The 18,189-nt window shown below is 42.0% G+C and overlaps 1 protein-coding gene across 6 annotated transcripts in view; it reads right to left on the reverse strand.

The window, feature by feature from the left end:
• The window catches only part of Map2k5 (mitogen-activated protein kinase kinase 5), a 225,508-nt gene that overhangs the window by 185,812 nt on the left and 21,507 nt on the right, over nt 1-18,189 (reverse strand). For all 6 annotated transcript variants that reach the window (XM_027414796.2, XM_027414793.2, XM_027414795.2 and 3 more), the window contains exons 4-6: nt 7,276-7,345; nt 3,052-3,092; nt 2,078-2,145 (exon numbers count right to left, since the gene is read on the reverse strand). In XM_027414796.2, coding sequence (XP_027270597.1) covers nt 2,078-2,145; nt 3,052-3,092; nt 7,276-7,345 — 179 coding nt within the window. The remainder of the gene's footprint in view (nt 1-2,077; nt 2,146-3,051; nt 3,093-7,275; nt 7,346-18,189) is intronic.

Below are 18,189 nucleotides of genomic sequence, written 5' to 3' on the forward strand. Positions count from 1 at the left end.
GATGAGCGGGTGGGTACTGACACCACAGGAGAACAACTGGGGAAGCAGCTTTGGGAAGGGATCTGGTGGAGGGGCCCTTAGGTCAACTGGGATTGTGGAGATGGCATGGTGGCACACATCAGTAATGGTAGCACTTGGGGGATGAGGCAAGACCACATGTTTGAGGTCTACCTGGCCTACATAGGGAGACTCTCAAAAATTAAAGAAAAAAATAGAGAAAATAGAAAAAATAGAAAAAAAATAGCTAGCTAGAGTACTTACTAGCTAGGAGTACTTGCTGCTCTTGCAGAAGACTCAGGTTTGGTTCCCAGAGCCCAGGTGAAGGCTCACAACCATCCCATCTGTAACTCCAGTTCTAGGGGCTCTAACCGCCTCTTCTGGCCTCAGTGGGCACTGGGCACACATGTGTTGCATATTCATACATGCCAGCAAACATACATATAAAATAAAATGTTTAAATTTTTTAAAGAAAATAAAGAAGAGGGTAGGATCACAGGAGCAGAGGGTCTCTGTGACTTCTGTTATTAAGATGCAAGCACTCGCCGGGTGTTGGTGGCGCACGCCTTTAATCCCGGCACTCGGGAGGCAGAGGGAGGCAGATCTCTGTGAGTTTGAGGCCAGCCTGGTCTCCAGAGCGAGTGCCAGGATAGGCTCCAAAGCTACACAGAGAAACCCTGTCTCGAAAACCACACACACACACACACACACACACACACACACACAAGACACAAGCACTCACTCCTACAGATGTTCCTACCATGAGGAGAGTGGCCAACAAGGAACCCTTACCACAGCCTGTACCAAATTAGAAACTCACAGCCAAAGGCCCAAGGCTGTGGGTAAAGGCAGACAGACAGGATGAAGGGAAAGCATGAGCCTGAGATCCACCTCAGCCCATAAAAGGCTACACACACACTGTTAAAGCCCAGAAGCCGGGAATCTTCAGGGCAGGGTGGAGGAAAGGGTTTCCCATTCTGTCAGCTTTCCAGGCACCGCTGTGACTCTGCAATCTAGACCTTTCAGCATCGCCCCCACAGCAATGTGATGTTTACTAGCAGACTGACTGGACACACAGACAAAATGTCCTAAGTCACCCCTTTGACCTGAGTACTGACAGAATGTGGTTAAGCTCAGGTCTATAAGGAGACTTTGAAAGGCTGAAGATCTGTCCCAGTGTGGGGTGATACTAGCATGAATTAACAAAAATGACCTTCCTGTTACAGTAGCTTTAATCTCCTGTACAACCAAAGATGCCATTAATGAGCAGCATTGCCGGTCAAGTTAAATGTCAACATCTGACTCTTTCCCTGACTCTGACTGGTGAAGATGCCAGCAGATAATAACACTGTCAAAAGATGGACAAGCAAGAAAGACCTGGTATAACAAAGCTTGTAACTGTACCAAGATTGAGACAGGCACAGAACAGACTATAAAGTTTGGAGACTCAGGGAAAACTACTCTAGAACAAAGTTAACGGTGAAACATGTCGATTCCACCTTTTGTATCTTCATCCATCCATCCATCCATCCATCCATCCATCCATCCATCCATCCATGCATTTTTGTGTATGTGTGTGTGTGTAGTAAAGGTGTGTGCTTGTGTGGGTGTGTACACATAGTTGTGCACATGTGGAAACCAGAGGTTCATATATGATATCTTCCTCCTCAGTGGCCCGCAGTCTTATATTTTGTGAGACAGTTTCCTACTGATGAACTTGAGTGGCTGGCCAGTGAACTCCTGAGAGCTGTCTCCACCTCCCTAGAACTAGAGTCACAGATGTGTGCTGCCACATCTGGATCTTACATGGGGGCTGGGATCCAAACTCAGGCCCTTACATTTGCCTGGAAGTCGTTTTATCCACTGGCCATCTCACCTGCCTCTCTAATTTTAGCTTTCTATGTTAAGTCTTTTTTCTCTTCAGCCAATAGGCAGTGAAGGTTATCTGGCTAGTCTATTTTTCTTTACAGCTGTTTACACTTTTTTACCTTACAGAACAGACATGTGTTGACCAAGCCTCTCCCCACCCCCACCTGGAGAGAGGATGGAAGCAGGGCACAGTTCCCTTGTTTGTCCTCACCTATTGCTTGGAAGTGAATCTGAGACTACAGGGCTGGTATGCTGAGATGGTCCAGCTCGAGTATTCACCTATAAGTAAAGAGAGAAGTCTGATCAGCCTTGTGTTCAGAGGACACAGTTCTAATTAACCTATAATTCTCCACACAATGTCTCATCTCACTATGAAGGTTAATTAGCTTGTTGCTAGACAGACCCATGGTTGGAGTGTATTCAGTATATAGGTTACAGAACTGTACAATCCAGATATTACATAATCCCTTATCCCTAGCATTATTCAAATGCTTAAATAGTACTGATGAAAGAAAAACTGAGTGGTGAAAACCTCAGTTCACTATCTAGAACCTTATAAAAGCAGATGCCCATGAGAGTGCATTAATCTTGTGTCTGGGGGCTAGTAGCAAACCTCGGGATATCACCCCCTTCCAGCTCTACAACGGCTTCTCATTCACTAGAAAATGAGGTCCAAGTAATTAATTATAAAACACTTGAGCCTAATAAAATAGCCAGCTTTTCTTTCAGATGTGAAGCCTCTAGCAGAAATCCAGAATTTAAGACATGCAGAACAATGAAAAGACATTGACTAGATATGTGTTCCAACATAAATATGTCGAGAGAAGAGGGAGGGCACCTTGTATGCAATATGCTTATGTGCTTAATTAATCACCAAAATGAAGTCCATGCTCCCGCTCAAATGAATCTTTGTGGAGAACAGACCCCAGGATCATCCTGGAGACACTGCCCAACAAAACAGTTTCAAATAATTGAAAAATATAGCACCAAAGGCTCTGGCTCCAAGTACACACACAGCGTAAGCAAATACAGATGTCGCCCTACCGCCCCCACCACTCAGAAAAAGAGAAAAAAAGATTGCTTGTCAGAGCTTGAGAAAGTGCAGTTTTATTTGACATTTCAATAAGTGGAACACAGCATTACAAATCCATCTAACTTTACTGAAACAATTATTGAAATTCGTACCTTCAGGCCATGTATGTTCCGTTCCCCAGGAGGCTTGCAGGCTGAAACAGTAATTGACTAAATTGTAGAACACATCAGGGCCATTTACAAATTTGCTCAAAATGAATCGTTTAAAAAGAAATGAGGGTGACACCAAAATTAGCAGAGAGAAATGATTGAAAAGTGGCCCCCAAGACCCAAGGTGGGAATTATGAACCGGGTTTTTAACTTGCAGGAGTGAGCGTTTATAAATGCACAGTGCTCTCTGACACCACTTCATATGAATTCCAATTTCTGCTTAAAACATACCAAAACCACGTTAGCCGAGCTAAAATGATGAGACTCCTCCCGTGGCTCAGATGGCTGCAGTCTTCCCTCACTCTACGGAACTGCACAAGGCAGTCAAAGGATGTGAGAAAAGGCAGGTCTCTGCTTTTGTTGCTTTGAAGGCATGGAGGAGTAGGGGAAAAGGGTCCTTGAGTGCCAAAAAGATTGCTATGGGTTCCAAGATGTAATATGCAAGTCTGGGTGTATTCAAATTTTATGCAGCCATAAGCAATCAGATTTACTAAAATACAGACATACAATTTAATGAGGTTTCTCATTATCTGCTCCTATTTAGCTCTGAAGATAACGTAGGGCCAGGGAAAATGACAGGAATTTCCCAGCACCACCCTGGGCTACAAGTGAGACATTTCTAACTCCACAGATGCTTCTTCATCAGGTTTAAAACACAAAGCTTTCTAGCCATGTTATAGACCGAGTCCGTTCAAATACCAGAGTGTCTTACAACAGGGTGGAAAGGGGCTGTCGATTCTCACTGATTGTTTAGGGAAGGGTGAATTTGATTCTTTTTCTTTTTCTGTTTCTGACAACCGAAATCGAGCTGCTTGAGAAGACGTGCATGGTAATTACAAGGTGTGGGTTAGTTTCACTTGAGGACTTCAAGCAAATTCGAATTTATTGTATTATGAGGACTGGAGACATGGCTCAGAGGTTAAGAGCACAGGCTGCTCTTCCAGGGATCCTGAGTTCAATTCCCAGCACCCACATGGTAGCTCACAACCATTTCTAACCCCAGACGTTCCAAGGCATCCAACACCTCTTCTAACCTTCTCCAGTTCCCATACACACATGGTCAGGCACACACTCAGGTATACAAATACACATAAAATGAAGTAAATAAATATAGTTCTAAAAATGGATTTATCAGGTTATCCCAAAATGTTATCCCCAAAATATATCTCAACTTGAATAAATGTTTTTATTTTTTAACTGCATAAAATACTTAATACATTAAGACTCCAAATCTTCTCTCTTTAAAATGCAAAATAATTCTTTGAACAAAACAATAACTGTATACATCTGGTGCCCAGCCCTTGAAGGACCCTCAGTATTCCCTTAGACTATTGCTTCTGCAGGAAAAAGAGTGGCGAGTCAAGGAATAAGAGAGACTCCGGAAGTCTTCTCAACCTTAACAATGCTTGCTTCTCAACTGCCTCTTCAAACCTCTGTGATTAGAAATCTAAACAGCCATGTTGCATTCAAAACCCCAGCAACCTCATACATCCTGGAGTTAAAAAGGCAGTTACTATAATGCTAGCCAATTTTCATACTTATTAATATTTAACACAGCTCTGAGCCACAGGGAGGAGTTGGCCATGAACTAAGAGTGGAATACTATTCAAGACAACAGTGACACTTGGAATGAGGAGAATATGTGATTAGAGTAAAATCATTGTCTCCTGTTCTGCCAACTTGCTCAGTCTAAAGATTTTTTTTAACTTGGAGCTCAGGCACAAGCCCTATAGGGCTTGAGACCCTCTGACCAGCCAGGAAGGCCCAGGGAACCTCCTTCCATGCCCACATTCTAACTGTACATTGTCCAGGTATGCACTTCTGTTGCTGTGATAAACACCAAACCAAAAGCAACCTGGGGAAGAAAGGGTATATTTTAGCTTACAGGTTACAGCCCATCATCAAAAGAAGCCAAGACAGAGACCTGGAGGAACTAAAGCAGAAGTCATAAAGGGCTACTAAGGGACTTGTTTCCAGACATACATGCAGACACCTTTCTATACAACCTAGGGTAGTCTTCCCACAGCTGGCACTGAGGACAGTGGTCTAGCTCCTCCTTCAATGACTAGAAATAAAGGAAATGCCCACAGACATGCCAGTCTGGTGGAGATAACTTTTCAATTGGGGTTCCCTCTTTCCAGGAATCTCTAGCTTGTGTCAAACTGACAAAATATAACCAGACAAATATACATTTCATCACCCCACTCATCTGCAGTGAGGTAGCAAAAAAACAAGACAACAGAAAGAACCCAAAAGACCCAAATCACAGCACAGACAAGAACTCCAGAAAGGGGGATGAAGTCACATTTTGGAATTCTCAGCATGCCTTGGTGAGACTACATTTAATATGCATTAAGCCACAAAGGTGCTGTTCTGGAGCTGGGGGTCATACCAGCATCTCATAGTTTTGTTTTTACAGCAACCTCTTCTTTTACTTTTACACTAAGCCCTCCAAACTCCCCTCACACACCTCACTGGTACCTGAAATTATATGCCTTTCCCCAGAAACAAACTGTAATCTAAACCAACTTCTCACTCAGAGCACACTAAACACTTTGGAGCTGTATGACTCTCCAGTTACTTCACCCCTCTGGGCCCCACCAGTCCATACAATGGAAGCAGTAAACCCTAACTGCAAAACTGCTGGGAAAGCCACCACCAAGGGGGCTCTGCTAAGAACAGTAACACCCAAAAGGCTGCCCATAGAGTGAACGGGAACTAAACTGGAAAGATTTCCCATGGAGAGAAGGAAACAGCTCATTGAAAAGAAAAGCTCTCCAGCATGGAGACTAGATTCTCTGGGCTCTGTACCTGGCTTTGCATAACAGAGCTCAGAAGCAACTGATAAAGGATTTTTAGCCTGTAAAACACTACAGACTAAAAATGGAGGAATTTTTAGGAGGAGGGAATAATTGGAGGAAATATTTTTTTTTTTTTTAAATTTGCCCTAAATCTGCAGTCACTGAGAAAACCAGAAAATAATCTGTGTCATGGTAAGGGGCCATCTACAAAGAAACGGCAGTCTCCCTCTGTTCGCCTGTTCAGTCAAGCACCACAGAGCCCGATCAATCATACTTTTCTTTTGGATGATCACTGAGCTTAAGAAGCAGTTTTATCCCCTCACTTAGCCCTTCATTAAGTTCTTACTACTAATAAAATAAGCTCCCTTGTTCCACTGCCCACACAAATGCCCAAGGAGGAATACTGCATTTGAACCTGTATCTCCTCCCCAGCTGGCCAAGCCAGCTGCCTTTGGAGACCATCTCTGCAAATAGAGCCCACTGGTTAATTGAGCCATTCAAACTTCTGAGTTACAGGTAATGAAAGTCTAGAATGTTTAATTGGAAAACTCATACCATGATTATCTGTACAGTTAAAGAAGGTGAGTTTAACTTTTAATTATTTCAATTAAGCTATTTCTAGAAGAGTTACTTAGAGGATTTCCTGGTCTATTCCATTAGTTAGAAAACATGGATTTCAAGTGGGACAAAAAAAAATGGCTAAAAAACACTGGTTTATATAACTAAGTCACTCTTTTCACCATTATTCAAATTTTAAGGGAATATTTGCACAATTGAACAATCATAATGCATAATGACACAAGGCTGTTACTACCCAACCTAAAAAAGGGATTCTCACTGAGACTCACTCACCCTTGTCCATTCATGTATTTGGAGACTTTCAACTGCTTCCCCTACCCCAAGACAAATATCTAACTCTGCCCGGAGCCCTGTCCTAGAACCCCATTTCTCACAGCTTCTCTCTCACTAGCTGAGAGCTCTCATCTCAATAGCAGCTTTCACTACCATCGTGAGCCACAATTTATAAATGCAGAATTAAAGCCATCCATTTGCCTTGGTTTAGATTCATGGGGACTCCCAAGGAGTTCTTTAAGTGAATGTAAGTATGTACTTCAAAAACAAACAACAAGAAAAACAATCTAGTTAGTTTAATTTACTCTAGCAGATTAGATATTTTATCTGCTATAACTATAATATAGTTTGCAATCCCCCATGATAATGAATACTTCTTTTGTTTTGGGTTTTTTTTTTTTCAAATTAAGAGCTAAACATCATGTTATGTGCATTTAAACCTTTGGAAAACATAACTGTTGATGAAACAGTTTGCTGAAATAATCTTTGTTGATTAGAATTTGTTCAACATTACCTCTTGGAAATATCTGCAGTGGCTCTATTAGCTGGCCATTTACTTGCTGTTCCATTACTGTGGAATAATACTGCAAAGAGATAATAGAAAGAAATTACTCAGTAATGTACGGACACTAGGACAGACACTTACGGGCTGTTTAATTCATTGCACTTTTGTAAATGGCTGGTATGCACATATCAGCCTTGAGAACATGTTCCCTATATTTGCACATCAAAATTACTACAGTGGATATATTCAGGATTTGGAAGTCCAGTATGGGGTTATCGTCCATACCACCATTTATCTTTTTTGTTTTGTTTTGTTTTGTTTTTCGAGACAGGGTTTCTCGGTTTAGCTTTGGAACCTATCCTAGCACTCACTCTGGAGACCAGGCTGGCCTCGAACTCACAGAGATCTGCCTGCCTCTGCCTCCCGAGTGCTGGGATTAAAGGCATGAGCCACCAACGCCCGGCCCACCATTTATCTTTGAGACTAACAGTATTAACTAAGACCCAATGTTAGTATTTAATCATACTCTAAAATGATACATATTTTAAATGTCACAAAAAGCATTTTGATAGAAATTAATCAAATTGCCTCTTGTCCTTTTCTTCTGAATTTGTAAAGCAAAATGAACAGAGTCAATATTTGGCTTGAATTCACATGTCAGTTAATCAAACATACACATCTGTATATAAAAACACACAGTTAATGAATATCAAAGTTTCAGAGACTGTGGGACCAATGAATAACATATTACTCAAACAAGGACAACAGAATCCCCATGTAAAAAGATAGTCCCCTTCTAGAAAATCTACTTCTGATGCATAATTTAGCCTTAAGCATAATTTAAGATGGAGCAAACGCATTGTAAAACTCTAGGCACTCAAAACACAAGAGCCTGAGTAAGACAATAGCTCACTGCCCTTCATAAAATAATCCCAAGGCACTAAGAAGACTGGACTGAGGTCCCATCCCCTTTTCCGGGGATACTGCCTGGATCACCTGTCCACCTATACTTGGAGATGGCTTCAGTACCTTCTTATATTTCTTTTAAGCTGAACAAACAAGAAAATGATGTTCATGAAGAAAAATGCCTACAATGAAAACCACTGACTGGGCACAAAATTGTTTTTAAATTTTTGTATTTGTCCAAGTGTTTTGCCTGCATATATGTCCGTGTACTACTAGCATGTCTGGTGTCTGCAAAGACCAGAAAAAAGCCTGAATTACAGATGGTATGAGCCACCATGTGGTGCTAGGAATCAAATCCCAGTTCCCTGGAAGAGCAGTCAGTCCTCTTAACCGCTCACTGAGCCATCTCTCCAACCTGACTGTGTGTTTTGATGGCCTATCAAAGGCAAAAGTCTCTCTTCCGCTTTTTTTTATATTTAAACATACATATATCACTTAACTCCCTCATTTTCTGGGAGTTCCTGAAAATTGGTTATCACATTCACTAACATGCTAAAAGAAAAAAAAAAAAAACCTTATATCTTGGGATTGAAGAAACAAACGGCTTTGTGGTTAAGACCATTGGCTGCTCTTCCAGAAGACTCAGGTTCAATTCCCAGCACCCACATGGTAGCTTACAACTGTCTGTAACTCCACTTCCAGAAGACCCCCAAAATACCAATGCACATAAAATAAAAACAAATAAATTACAAAACAAAACTTGTGTGTTTCTATTAGTTTTATATAAAGTTATTTTAGAATCAATCTTTTTCCTTAGAAATATGCAGAAGCCTCAACATTCTATGGCTTTGTGAGGGTCATTAGAAGCTAGGAAATCCGGCTAGAATTCTGCACTGCAAACAAGGAAGGTGAAGGCAAGCACGATGGGGAGGGGCCCAGGAGGGACTGTTTGCCAGTGACTGAAAGGAGCATGGCCTCCCCTGCAAAGGCTTTCAAACTGTAAAGGAAGGCAATTCTCTCTTTCTATGGACCCAGAAACTTAAACATGCACAGTGTAAATATGTGCAAATCACTATGGAATATATGAAGGCAACACAAGACTGTTCCTGAAAAGCCCAGAAATACAGCGTGCACACCATTACTCACACGGTGAAGACAGGTAAGTGAAATATCAATCATGTTGGCTGTCAACCTTTTGGGACAGCAATAACTGTTAACAAGTAGTCTGGAAAAATTGTCCGAAAATGACTTGTCCTTGGCACACAAGTATTTGAGGTTTCCGTGGAAAATTAAGATGCCAGTGGCTATTTGGAACATTGCTCAGGTATTCTTTTTAATGGGAAATTTGCCGGTTATTGATCCACAGCATGTACCCGTGCTTCTGGAAGGCTGCAAGCAACTTTCCAATCAGTGGCTGTCAAAAAAATTCCTGCCTTTTTATACTGATACAAGACAGGGCTATGGTGGTGCCTATAGTTAATGCTTTTCTTTAATTAACTGCTATGTACAGTAGGTTTCTATTTTGCCATGGCCCTAGAAATCAGAAAAAAATATATCCTTATGCTTTATCTAACAAACTAATTATAGAATTGTCTGAAACTGGTGCTTGGGGTCAAGTTTGAAAACAAATAACCTCAAGTGTGAAGGGTCAGACCAGGTGCAATGCCTTTTTCCCTACTATAAAACCTTGCATGCATGAAATTGACCTGTTTTCCAGCTTTATTTATTTACCTCACAAAATAAATAAAAAGGTTTCCCTTTCATCTTAGCACTGTGCCAAATCAACTGGAAAACTACATATATGTTTGTAACCATTGTGAAAAACCTAGGCAATCTATACCCAGCTCTTGATATCACGATTAATGGAATCCCACAGCAATGATACACACTGTGCCGATTGAGACTTTTTCAAACAATTAATTAGGCTCTCCCAAATCCAAGTGTCTTTTCTCCTGCTGACATACTAGGATAGAGCTGGACATGCACACAGAGATGAGTAGTCGCCAAACCCATGGTGTGAACACACTGCACGAGTGACTTCCAAGCAGCAGGACTGTGGAGGGCCAGAGACCACAAGGCCCCAGCCTGAGCTCTGGCTCCCACATATGCAACACTCCCTACAGGCAAGGATAAAACCTGAGGCATATGTAGTAAATTGGCACAGAGTACTCCCACCAGGCCACTAGGCCACCAGGCTGCTAGTCCTGCTGCTGCCCAGGTGAATGAGCAAGGCACTCCAGAGTTGGAAGGCACATTCCTGGGAGCCTCACTGTTGGCTGTCTCCTGACACATGGCACCAGGGAGGCAATGCTGCCTTGTCCTGCTGTGTCTCACTCTGCTGGGTTGCAAGATGGGGTCCAAACAGAGGAGTGCTATAAGCCTCACTGAAGAAAACAGCAAAGACCACAATTAAACCACTGCACAGCAGGCTGGAACTAGATCTGGTCCTCTGTGTCTTTGAAGTATTGTCTTCCTTTGTTCTCTCCATTTGGTTCTAAACAGTTATAAAACCATTAGTGACGGCAAAGACAAGACTCTGGCTTGACTAAAACAAAAATAAAAACAGGTAGTAACAGTGAAAGCCTATACCTCAGACACCAAGATAGCTAATGTGAGTTGAACAGAAAAACCAAAATGTGACTCTATCATGTCTCGCCTTTTATCACTTCAACATATGCTCTACACATAGTAGGTGTTTGATAAGTATGTATCAACTGAAATGGGTAGAATCGACTGATTCTACCAGTCATTGCTGTGTACAGCCTCCAGGAAGTCACCTAACCTCCTCAGCATCACAGCTTCCAAACGAGTGAAGATGTTCACCTCATCACCCAGGGTGACTGTGGGCTTACAAATTAAACTGCAGCCATAGCAGTTTAGCTCAAACTAAGCAGTGGAGGGCCTGCTTAGTTTGCAAGCTCAAACCCAGAAAGTCCATCTCCCAACACTGAAACAACACTGAGCCTGATACTTTCTACCTTAGAATCATTCCAGCATTTAAAATACATAAAAGATTATGTATAGAAAGTACAGGATAGGTGCCAAACTAAACCCACAGGCAGCATTTATAGTGTGTTTGCTTCAGCTGTCCTTCACATAATCCATTACAGGCAGTAATTGCAGCAATAATCAATATGCTAACGGGGTAAAAGATTAATCAGTTTTACGATAGCTAATGGAATCTCCAGTTCCAGGCTTGGATTGGTTTCAGAGTCTCTCTGAGATGTTCTCTAAAACCCTTAAACAGTTGTAATAAGGATGTGGCAGAGTTTAGGATAGTTATCCTATAATAAAATTAATTTCCAACAAGGGGTAACAATCTTTGGCTTTGTTTGTTTGCAAGTTTATCAAGTAGTGTTCCTGTCTATTATGAACTCAAACCCAATTCTAATTATAACAGCACAATTCAATCAATAATTAATTTTTTCATGGAAATATACCATATTTTAAAAAACAACCTGAGTTCAAAACAACACGGTTTACTATTACAAGGCTTAGATCCTCTACAAGATGGGTGACAACTCCCACTCCCCCAAAGCCTGTACATGCTAGCCTCAGCACTGCATATATCATATATTTTCCTAATTTCCCATACCTTTTCCCTATCCATCTCTGTTTAACAGATGAAACAAGTGACTTACCAATGAACATAGGGTATTAGTGAACAAAGAAAAATGTTTTATTCTAGCACACGTGCTCAAAATATGAAACATGCTCACTATTTAAGAATTACAAAGTAGGTGGGTCTCATTCCTCAAACATTGAACTGTATTGAGCAGATTGCTGAGCTAGCAGAGAGCTCTGGCTTCTTCAGTCATTGCTCCCCTGATGGGAGTTTAGCCATGTTCCCTGGCGGAGGAAGTGGCACAAAGCCTCTGCACTGACTGCCCTTGGGGACCTCTGCTCAGACATGGCCCTACCCAGCATCCCTGGCCCTGGGTACCTTCATTCTAGTTCCTGGTAGTGTCCCCCTTGAAGTGGTGAGGTCCTCGTGACCCTAGAGCAATCCTCCCTTCTCACTGTGTATTCTCCTTCTACCACTTTACAGGTTTCCATCACCAAAGGAGTCATGGAGACTAATTAGACCTGCCGAGTCACAAATCTTTATTTCCAGCCTGTCTCTCCAAAGATTTGGAGCATATCCAGTTGGTTTACTGGAGCCTCCTCAATGCTACAATCCAAAACTGTAATTCCCCTGCCTCTCCACTCTCCCTCAGCCCCCAGCCTGGTTTTCTGCCTCCTGGGTTTACTAAGTCATTAAGTGCAGGTACCCAAAGCAGGTGTCTTGAATTGATCCTGGCCACCTCTCTTCCCATCCTGGCCTCATGGATTCATTCACTTGACCACTGCCTTTGACCTGAAATAGTCCATATTGCTTCACTTCTGTGTTTTAGAACTCTTGTCCTGCAAGTCACACTCCAGAGAAATAAGCTGTGGCTACACCACTCCCCTGTACTTTCAAGTTAGGCCCACCACGCTCCCGCCTTCCGTTCTCCACAGCCCATCACACACCCTCCTTCCTCTGTTATTCATACAAGCTGAATCATAGGCAGCTTTTGAATTTCCCAGGCAATCTCTGCCTCCAAGCTTTTAAATACAGTGTTCCTCTGCCCAGAACACCCTTCCCAGCCCCGTGGGCCCTGTCTACCACACCAGGATGCCACCTTCTTCAGGAGCCACCCCAAAGATGGAGTAGGTGCTCTTCTGTGTTCACGGGGCAGTCACCCCATGCTTCAGCACTGATCTTTTGTCACTGTGCATGGTGAAGGTCAGTTTTCATTGTCCTGATCTGGATTTTCTCTCAGCTGTTGTCTCAACAGGCCCATGGAAGACAAGTATGTGTGTGCTGGGAGGAAGTGAGGGCTCGGATTGCACTCACTGTGCCCACCTCCAGCATGGTGCTTGGCCAGCACTGTATCGCCCAGTAGACCCAAGCCCTTGGAAACTAGCTGTGTGGGTGAGTGAGTGAATCACAGAACAGGTGAGTTCTGGCCACAGTGTTGTTTACTAGTTATGACCTAAAGAAAGGCACACAGACATTTGTGTCCCAATATCCTATTATAAAAATGGAGAAATTACCCACCTCACTCACCTTAAAGTCATTAGGAAGATCAAAACTAAAGAAGTGGATACTTGGGAAACCTTCTATAAAAAAAAAAAAAAAAATGCACGGGACTATGACTTTCTTATCATTAGGCAACTGAACCCAGAAAAACAATGTTCCTAACAACAGGTGACACAAGAAGCTCTAAACAAGCTTGCTAAGGTGCCCAGCCCACTACAAAGATAGGCTTTAGCCAACTGCTTATTAAAGAATAAAAGCCATACTTCAAACAGGTAGGGATACAGTGGAGTCTCTGTCCAGGCCTCCTTGGTCCAGACCTGTAACCCCAACACATTTCTGAAGCTGATGACAAGGGCTCCGGTGTTCCTCTGCAAAATGAAGACACACACCAGACCTCTTCCATACCCTCCAGCTCTACGAAAGTTAACCACGATTTTAGAGGCAATCTCCACGTTATGCAGACCAGGGTAAAGATAATTATAGCCCAATTTACAGGGTGCTCCAAAGGTCAAAGAGTGCTTCTCCCTGACGTTACCCAGTGTCTAACAAGGTACACGATGGTCAAGTATACCAAAGGGAATACTTACACTCCACGGAAGCACAAGGTCTCTGCCATAATGAGAGGCATTACAGTAAAACTCATTCTGTACTCTTCTGGCAATATGGAGGGAGAGAAAGAGAGAAAGAAAAAGAAAAAGAGAAAGAGAGAGAGAGAGGATCCAGAAGAAACCGGTATGCACCATGCACTGCTATGTTCCTCAGTGAAAGGCCACCCAAAAGAAGAGGTTAGCATGACAACAAGCCCTTCAACAAAGGGGCCCAACAGCGCTGCCACACAACCATACAAAAGGAGAACAGCAGCTCCTGCTTTCAATCTTTCTAAAAAATGGGAGGGGAAAATAAAAACAACAAAATTTAAACTACATTAAGGGAATATTTAACAGGGTCCTTTAAATAATTCGCAATGATCAGGTATTTAGTTTTCAGAATATGTAGGTTGTATGTTTTTCTAATAAAGCATTTCAAATTCTAATTAAAAAAATACTTTATGGAGGAATTAAAAAGATACAATAGTGTCAGAGGAGAAGCCATGATCCCAGAAGTGGAATATTCTAGCAGTATAACTTACAAGAAACTACACTATAAAAACAGATTGTTGATTAACACAAACTCATAACAAAATGCAGAGAGCTATCACCATGCTGCTGTAATAACACTTGGCTGCTGAAGTCTCTCAATACATTAAATATCTCCTTGGAGACCAAATTACTTTACATTTTCTTAAAACACAATTTATTATAGCTTTGTTTTCTTCTCATTATCTCTTAAAAATATATCGAATGGAGAAAAGAATACAACTTCTAAATAACTTACACGAAATGGTCCTGATGTGAAACAACAGCCTTCAGTTTGTTTGCTGGCTACTATTTAACAGCGCACAACCTGCTGCCAGGACATGCCCTCACTGCCACTCGTCCAGCCCTGCCTCACATGTATCAAAAACCATGGTATGCCATTATTACAGCACTCATAAAATTAACAGCCTCGGGCTGCTAGTGATTTAAATAATTGATAAGTTTTCAATTAAAAAGCCAACATTTTCAGATCTAGTACAAAAAAAATCTATTTAAATTACTGATAAAAACTTAAACTCGTGTTGGCCCAAAGCCAGAAAATCCCTGCATCCGGTTGGGGGTGGGGGTGTGATTCAGCATGCTTTGACTCTTATGCAGACCTAGGCTGTCCACTCATTTCATTTTTTGTAAGCAGTAGAAGAAAGTGATTAAAGGACAGTGGTGGAATATCTCTACTTTAAAAATAACCATAATTTTGTTGAATTCCATATGGAAGCCTAATGCAGTTCTCTGGTGAGATCTTCCCACACCGCTACACTCCACACCAAATCCTTCTTCAGAGTCAAGTTGAATTTATATATTGTATTGGGTGGTTCTCTGTGTCAACTTGACTCAAACTAGAGTCATGAGAGGAAGGAATCTTAGTTGAGGAAATGCCTTTATGAGCTCCAGATATAAGGCATTTTCTCATCTAGTAATCAATGGGGAAGACCCAGCCCATGGTGGGTGGTGGTCCTGGGTTCTATAAGAAGGTGGGCTGAAACAAGCCTGTAAACAGCTCCCCTCCATGGCCACTGCATCAGCTTCTGCCTCCAGGATCCTGCCCTGTTCCTGTCCTGACTTCCTTCAGTGATGAACAGCAATGCTGAAGTGTAAGCCAAATAAACCCTTTCCTCCACAACTTGCTCTTTTGTTCATGGTACTTTGTTGCAGCAATAGAAACCCTAACTAAGACATCTATTTATTTTATTATTTATTTATTGATTGATAATGGGCCTCACTGCGTAGCTTTGGCTAGCCTAGAACTCTCTATGTAGACAAGGCTGGGCTCAAACTCACAGACATCTGCCTGCTTCTGCCTCCCGAGTGCTGGGATTAAAGATGTGAGCTACCTACCATATCTAGCACACAGATTTGAATATAAAAAATAAATACCAAGAAAACTACCCATTTCTTTTAGATTTCCCAATTATGTGGAGGACACTTTTTTTTTAATGTATGACCTAATGATTCTTTGAATTTCCCAGGTGTATGTTATGTCCTCATTTTCGTTTCTGATTTGGATATTCTTTCTCCTCGGGTTTTAGCTAGTTTGGATAGGATTTGTTTATCTTGTTGATTTTCTCAAAGAACCAACTCTTTGTTTCATTGATTCTTTGTATTGTTCTCTTTGTTTCTATTTAATTGATTTCAACCCCCAGTTTGATTATTTCCTACCCTCTACTCCTCTTGGGCGTGCTTACTTCTTTTTGTTTTAGAGCTTTCAGGTGTGCTGTTAAGTTGCTAGTATGAGATCTCTCAATTTTTGTTTTTTTTATGTAAGCACTTAGTGCTATGATCTCCATCACCCCCCACACACACACCTTAGAGCTTGGGGAACCCCACAGAAGAAGAGAAGGAAGGATAGTAGAAGCCAGAGGGTTAAAAAATTCAAGACCACATGGCCCACAGAATCAACTAATCAGGACTCATAAGGGCTCACAGAGACTGAAGTGGCAATCACCAAGCCTGCATGGGTCTGGCTAGATCCTCTGCATGTTGTGGTTGCTAGCTTGATGTTTTTTTGTGGGACCCCTAACAGTGGGAAACGGGGTGTCTCTGACTCTTTCACCTGCTCTTGGGACCTTTTTCCTCTTACTGGGTTGCTTTGCCCAGCTTTGCTATCAGAGTTTGTGCCTAGTCTTGCTGTTATTCTGTTTTGCTTTTGTTCTTTATTTATTTTACATTCTGATTGCAGTTTTTCCTCCCTCTTCTCCTCCCAGTCCTTCCCCTGTCACCTCCCACAGCCCCACCCCATCCTCTCCTCCAATTCTATTCAGAAAAGGGCAGGCCTTCCATAGATATCAACAAAGCAAGGCAAATAAAGTTGCAGTAAGGCTAAGCACCTTCCTTGTATTAAGGGTAGGCAAGGCAACCCAATATGAGGCACAGGGTCCCAAAGACCAACAAAAGAGTCAAAGACAGCCCCTGTTCCCACTGTTAGGAGTACCACACTTAGAACAAGCTACACAACTGTCATATATATGCAAAGGGCCTAGGTCAGTCTCATGCAGGATCTCTGGTTGTCGGTTCTGTCTCTATGAGCTCTTATGAACCCAAGTTAGTTGATTCTGTGGGTTTTCTTGTGATGTCCTTGACCCCTATGGCCCCTACAATCTTTCCTCCCTCTCTTCAGCAGGATTTCCTGTTCTCAGTCTAATGTTTGGCTGTGGGTCTCTGCATCTGTTTCCATCAGTTGCTGGATGAAGCCTCTTTGATGACAACTGGATTAAGCATGAATCTATGAGTATAGCAGAATATTATTAGGCATCATTACATTGACATTTTTTTTTCTCCAGACATGTTTGGCTCTATCCTAGGTCTCTGGGAGGGAGATCTGGCTGCAGCATCTGTCACCCCATTGATCACCAGAGTTGAATCAGCTGATCTAGCTGGCTAGGCGGGAGTTCCCTTCTTCCCTCACAGGTCTATATGCTTCTCTCCAGAAGCTGCACACTTAGTCGAAGAGGACTACCTTCCCTGAATAGAGGAGGACTAGTCCAAATAAGCTCTCAAGGTCCATTTATTATGTCTTGTTATGCCATGTTCGGCTGATATCCCCGGGAGGCCTGCTCATTTTTGAAGGAGTGGATCAACGGGAGAAGGCGAGAGAGGACTGGGAGGAGTGGAGGGGGAAATTTATTGAAAACAAAACAAGCAAATAAAATTTAAATAAATAAATACCAATGCAAAATTCTCATATCAGGCTGGAAATCCCTAGGACTATCAATGAAACCTACTATGAAGCTAGGTTTACATGTTCTCTATGACAAACCTGACCCCAGAGGAATTTCCAACCATAAGAACTAAGACAGACTAAAAGGATAGGAAATCTCTTCAACTGTTGTTTTTTTCAGACCAAAAAATACCTCTCAGGGACTACATTTAAGGACATATTGTACAAGGTTATGTGATCATGATTAATGTTTCTATAGCAAAAAAATAGTTAAATACAGCATTTGAAAAATAAGCATAGGCTATAAGGAATGTATAGTACAGACAGCACAACTCAGAAACTGTATAAGTAAATCATTTAGATTCCATAATGGCCTTGACATAGTTTCCAGTAGGATTCTCCAGGTGAAAGACCAAGAAGACACTGTGAGAAAGAATGAATGGCTATGGGATTTGGAGATGCTAAATGAAAATCTGTATTTTCTTTTAAAAACTTACTTTTAGTTGTGTGTATGTGTGTACATCTGTGTGTGGGTTTGTGCATGTGGACGTCCACCAAGGGAACTGCAGTTACAAGCAGCTGTGAGCCACTCAGTGTAGGTGCTGGGAACCAAATTCAGGTCCTTGCTTGGCAAGAGCAGAACCTGCTCTTCACTTCTGAGC

Source organism: Cricetulus griseus, chromosome 4, assembly GCF_003668045.3.
Source record: "Cricetulus griseus strain 17A/GY chromosome 4, alternate assembly CriGri-PICRH-1.0, whole genome shotgun sequence".
Classification (NCBI taxonomy): Eukaryota; Metazoa; Chordata; class Mammalia; order Rodentia; family Cricetidae; genus Cricetulus; species Cricetulus griseus.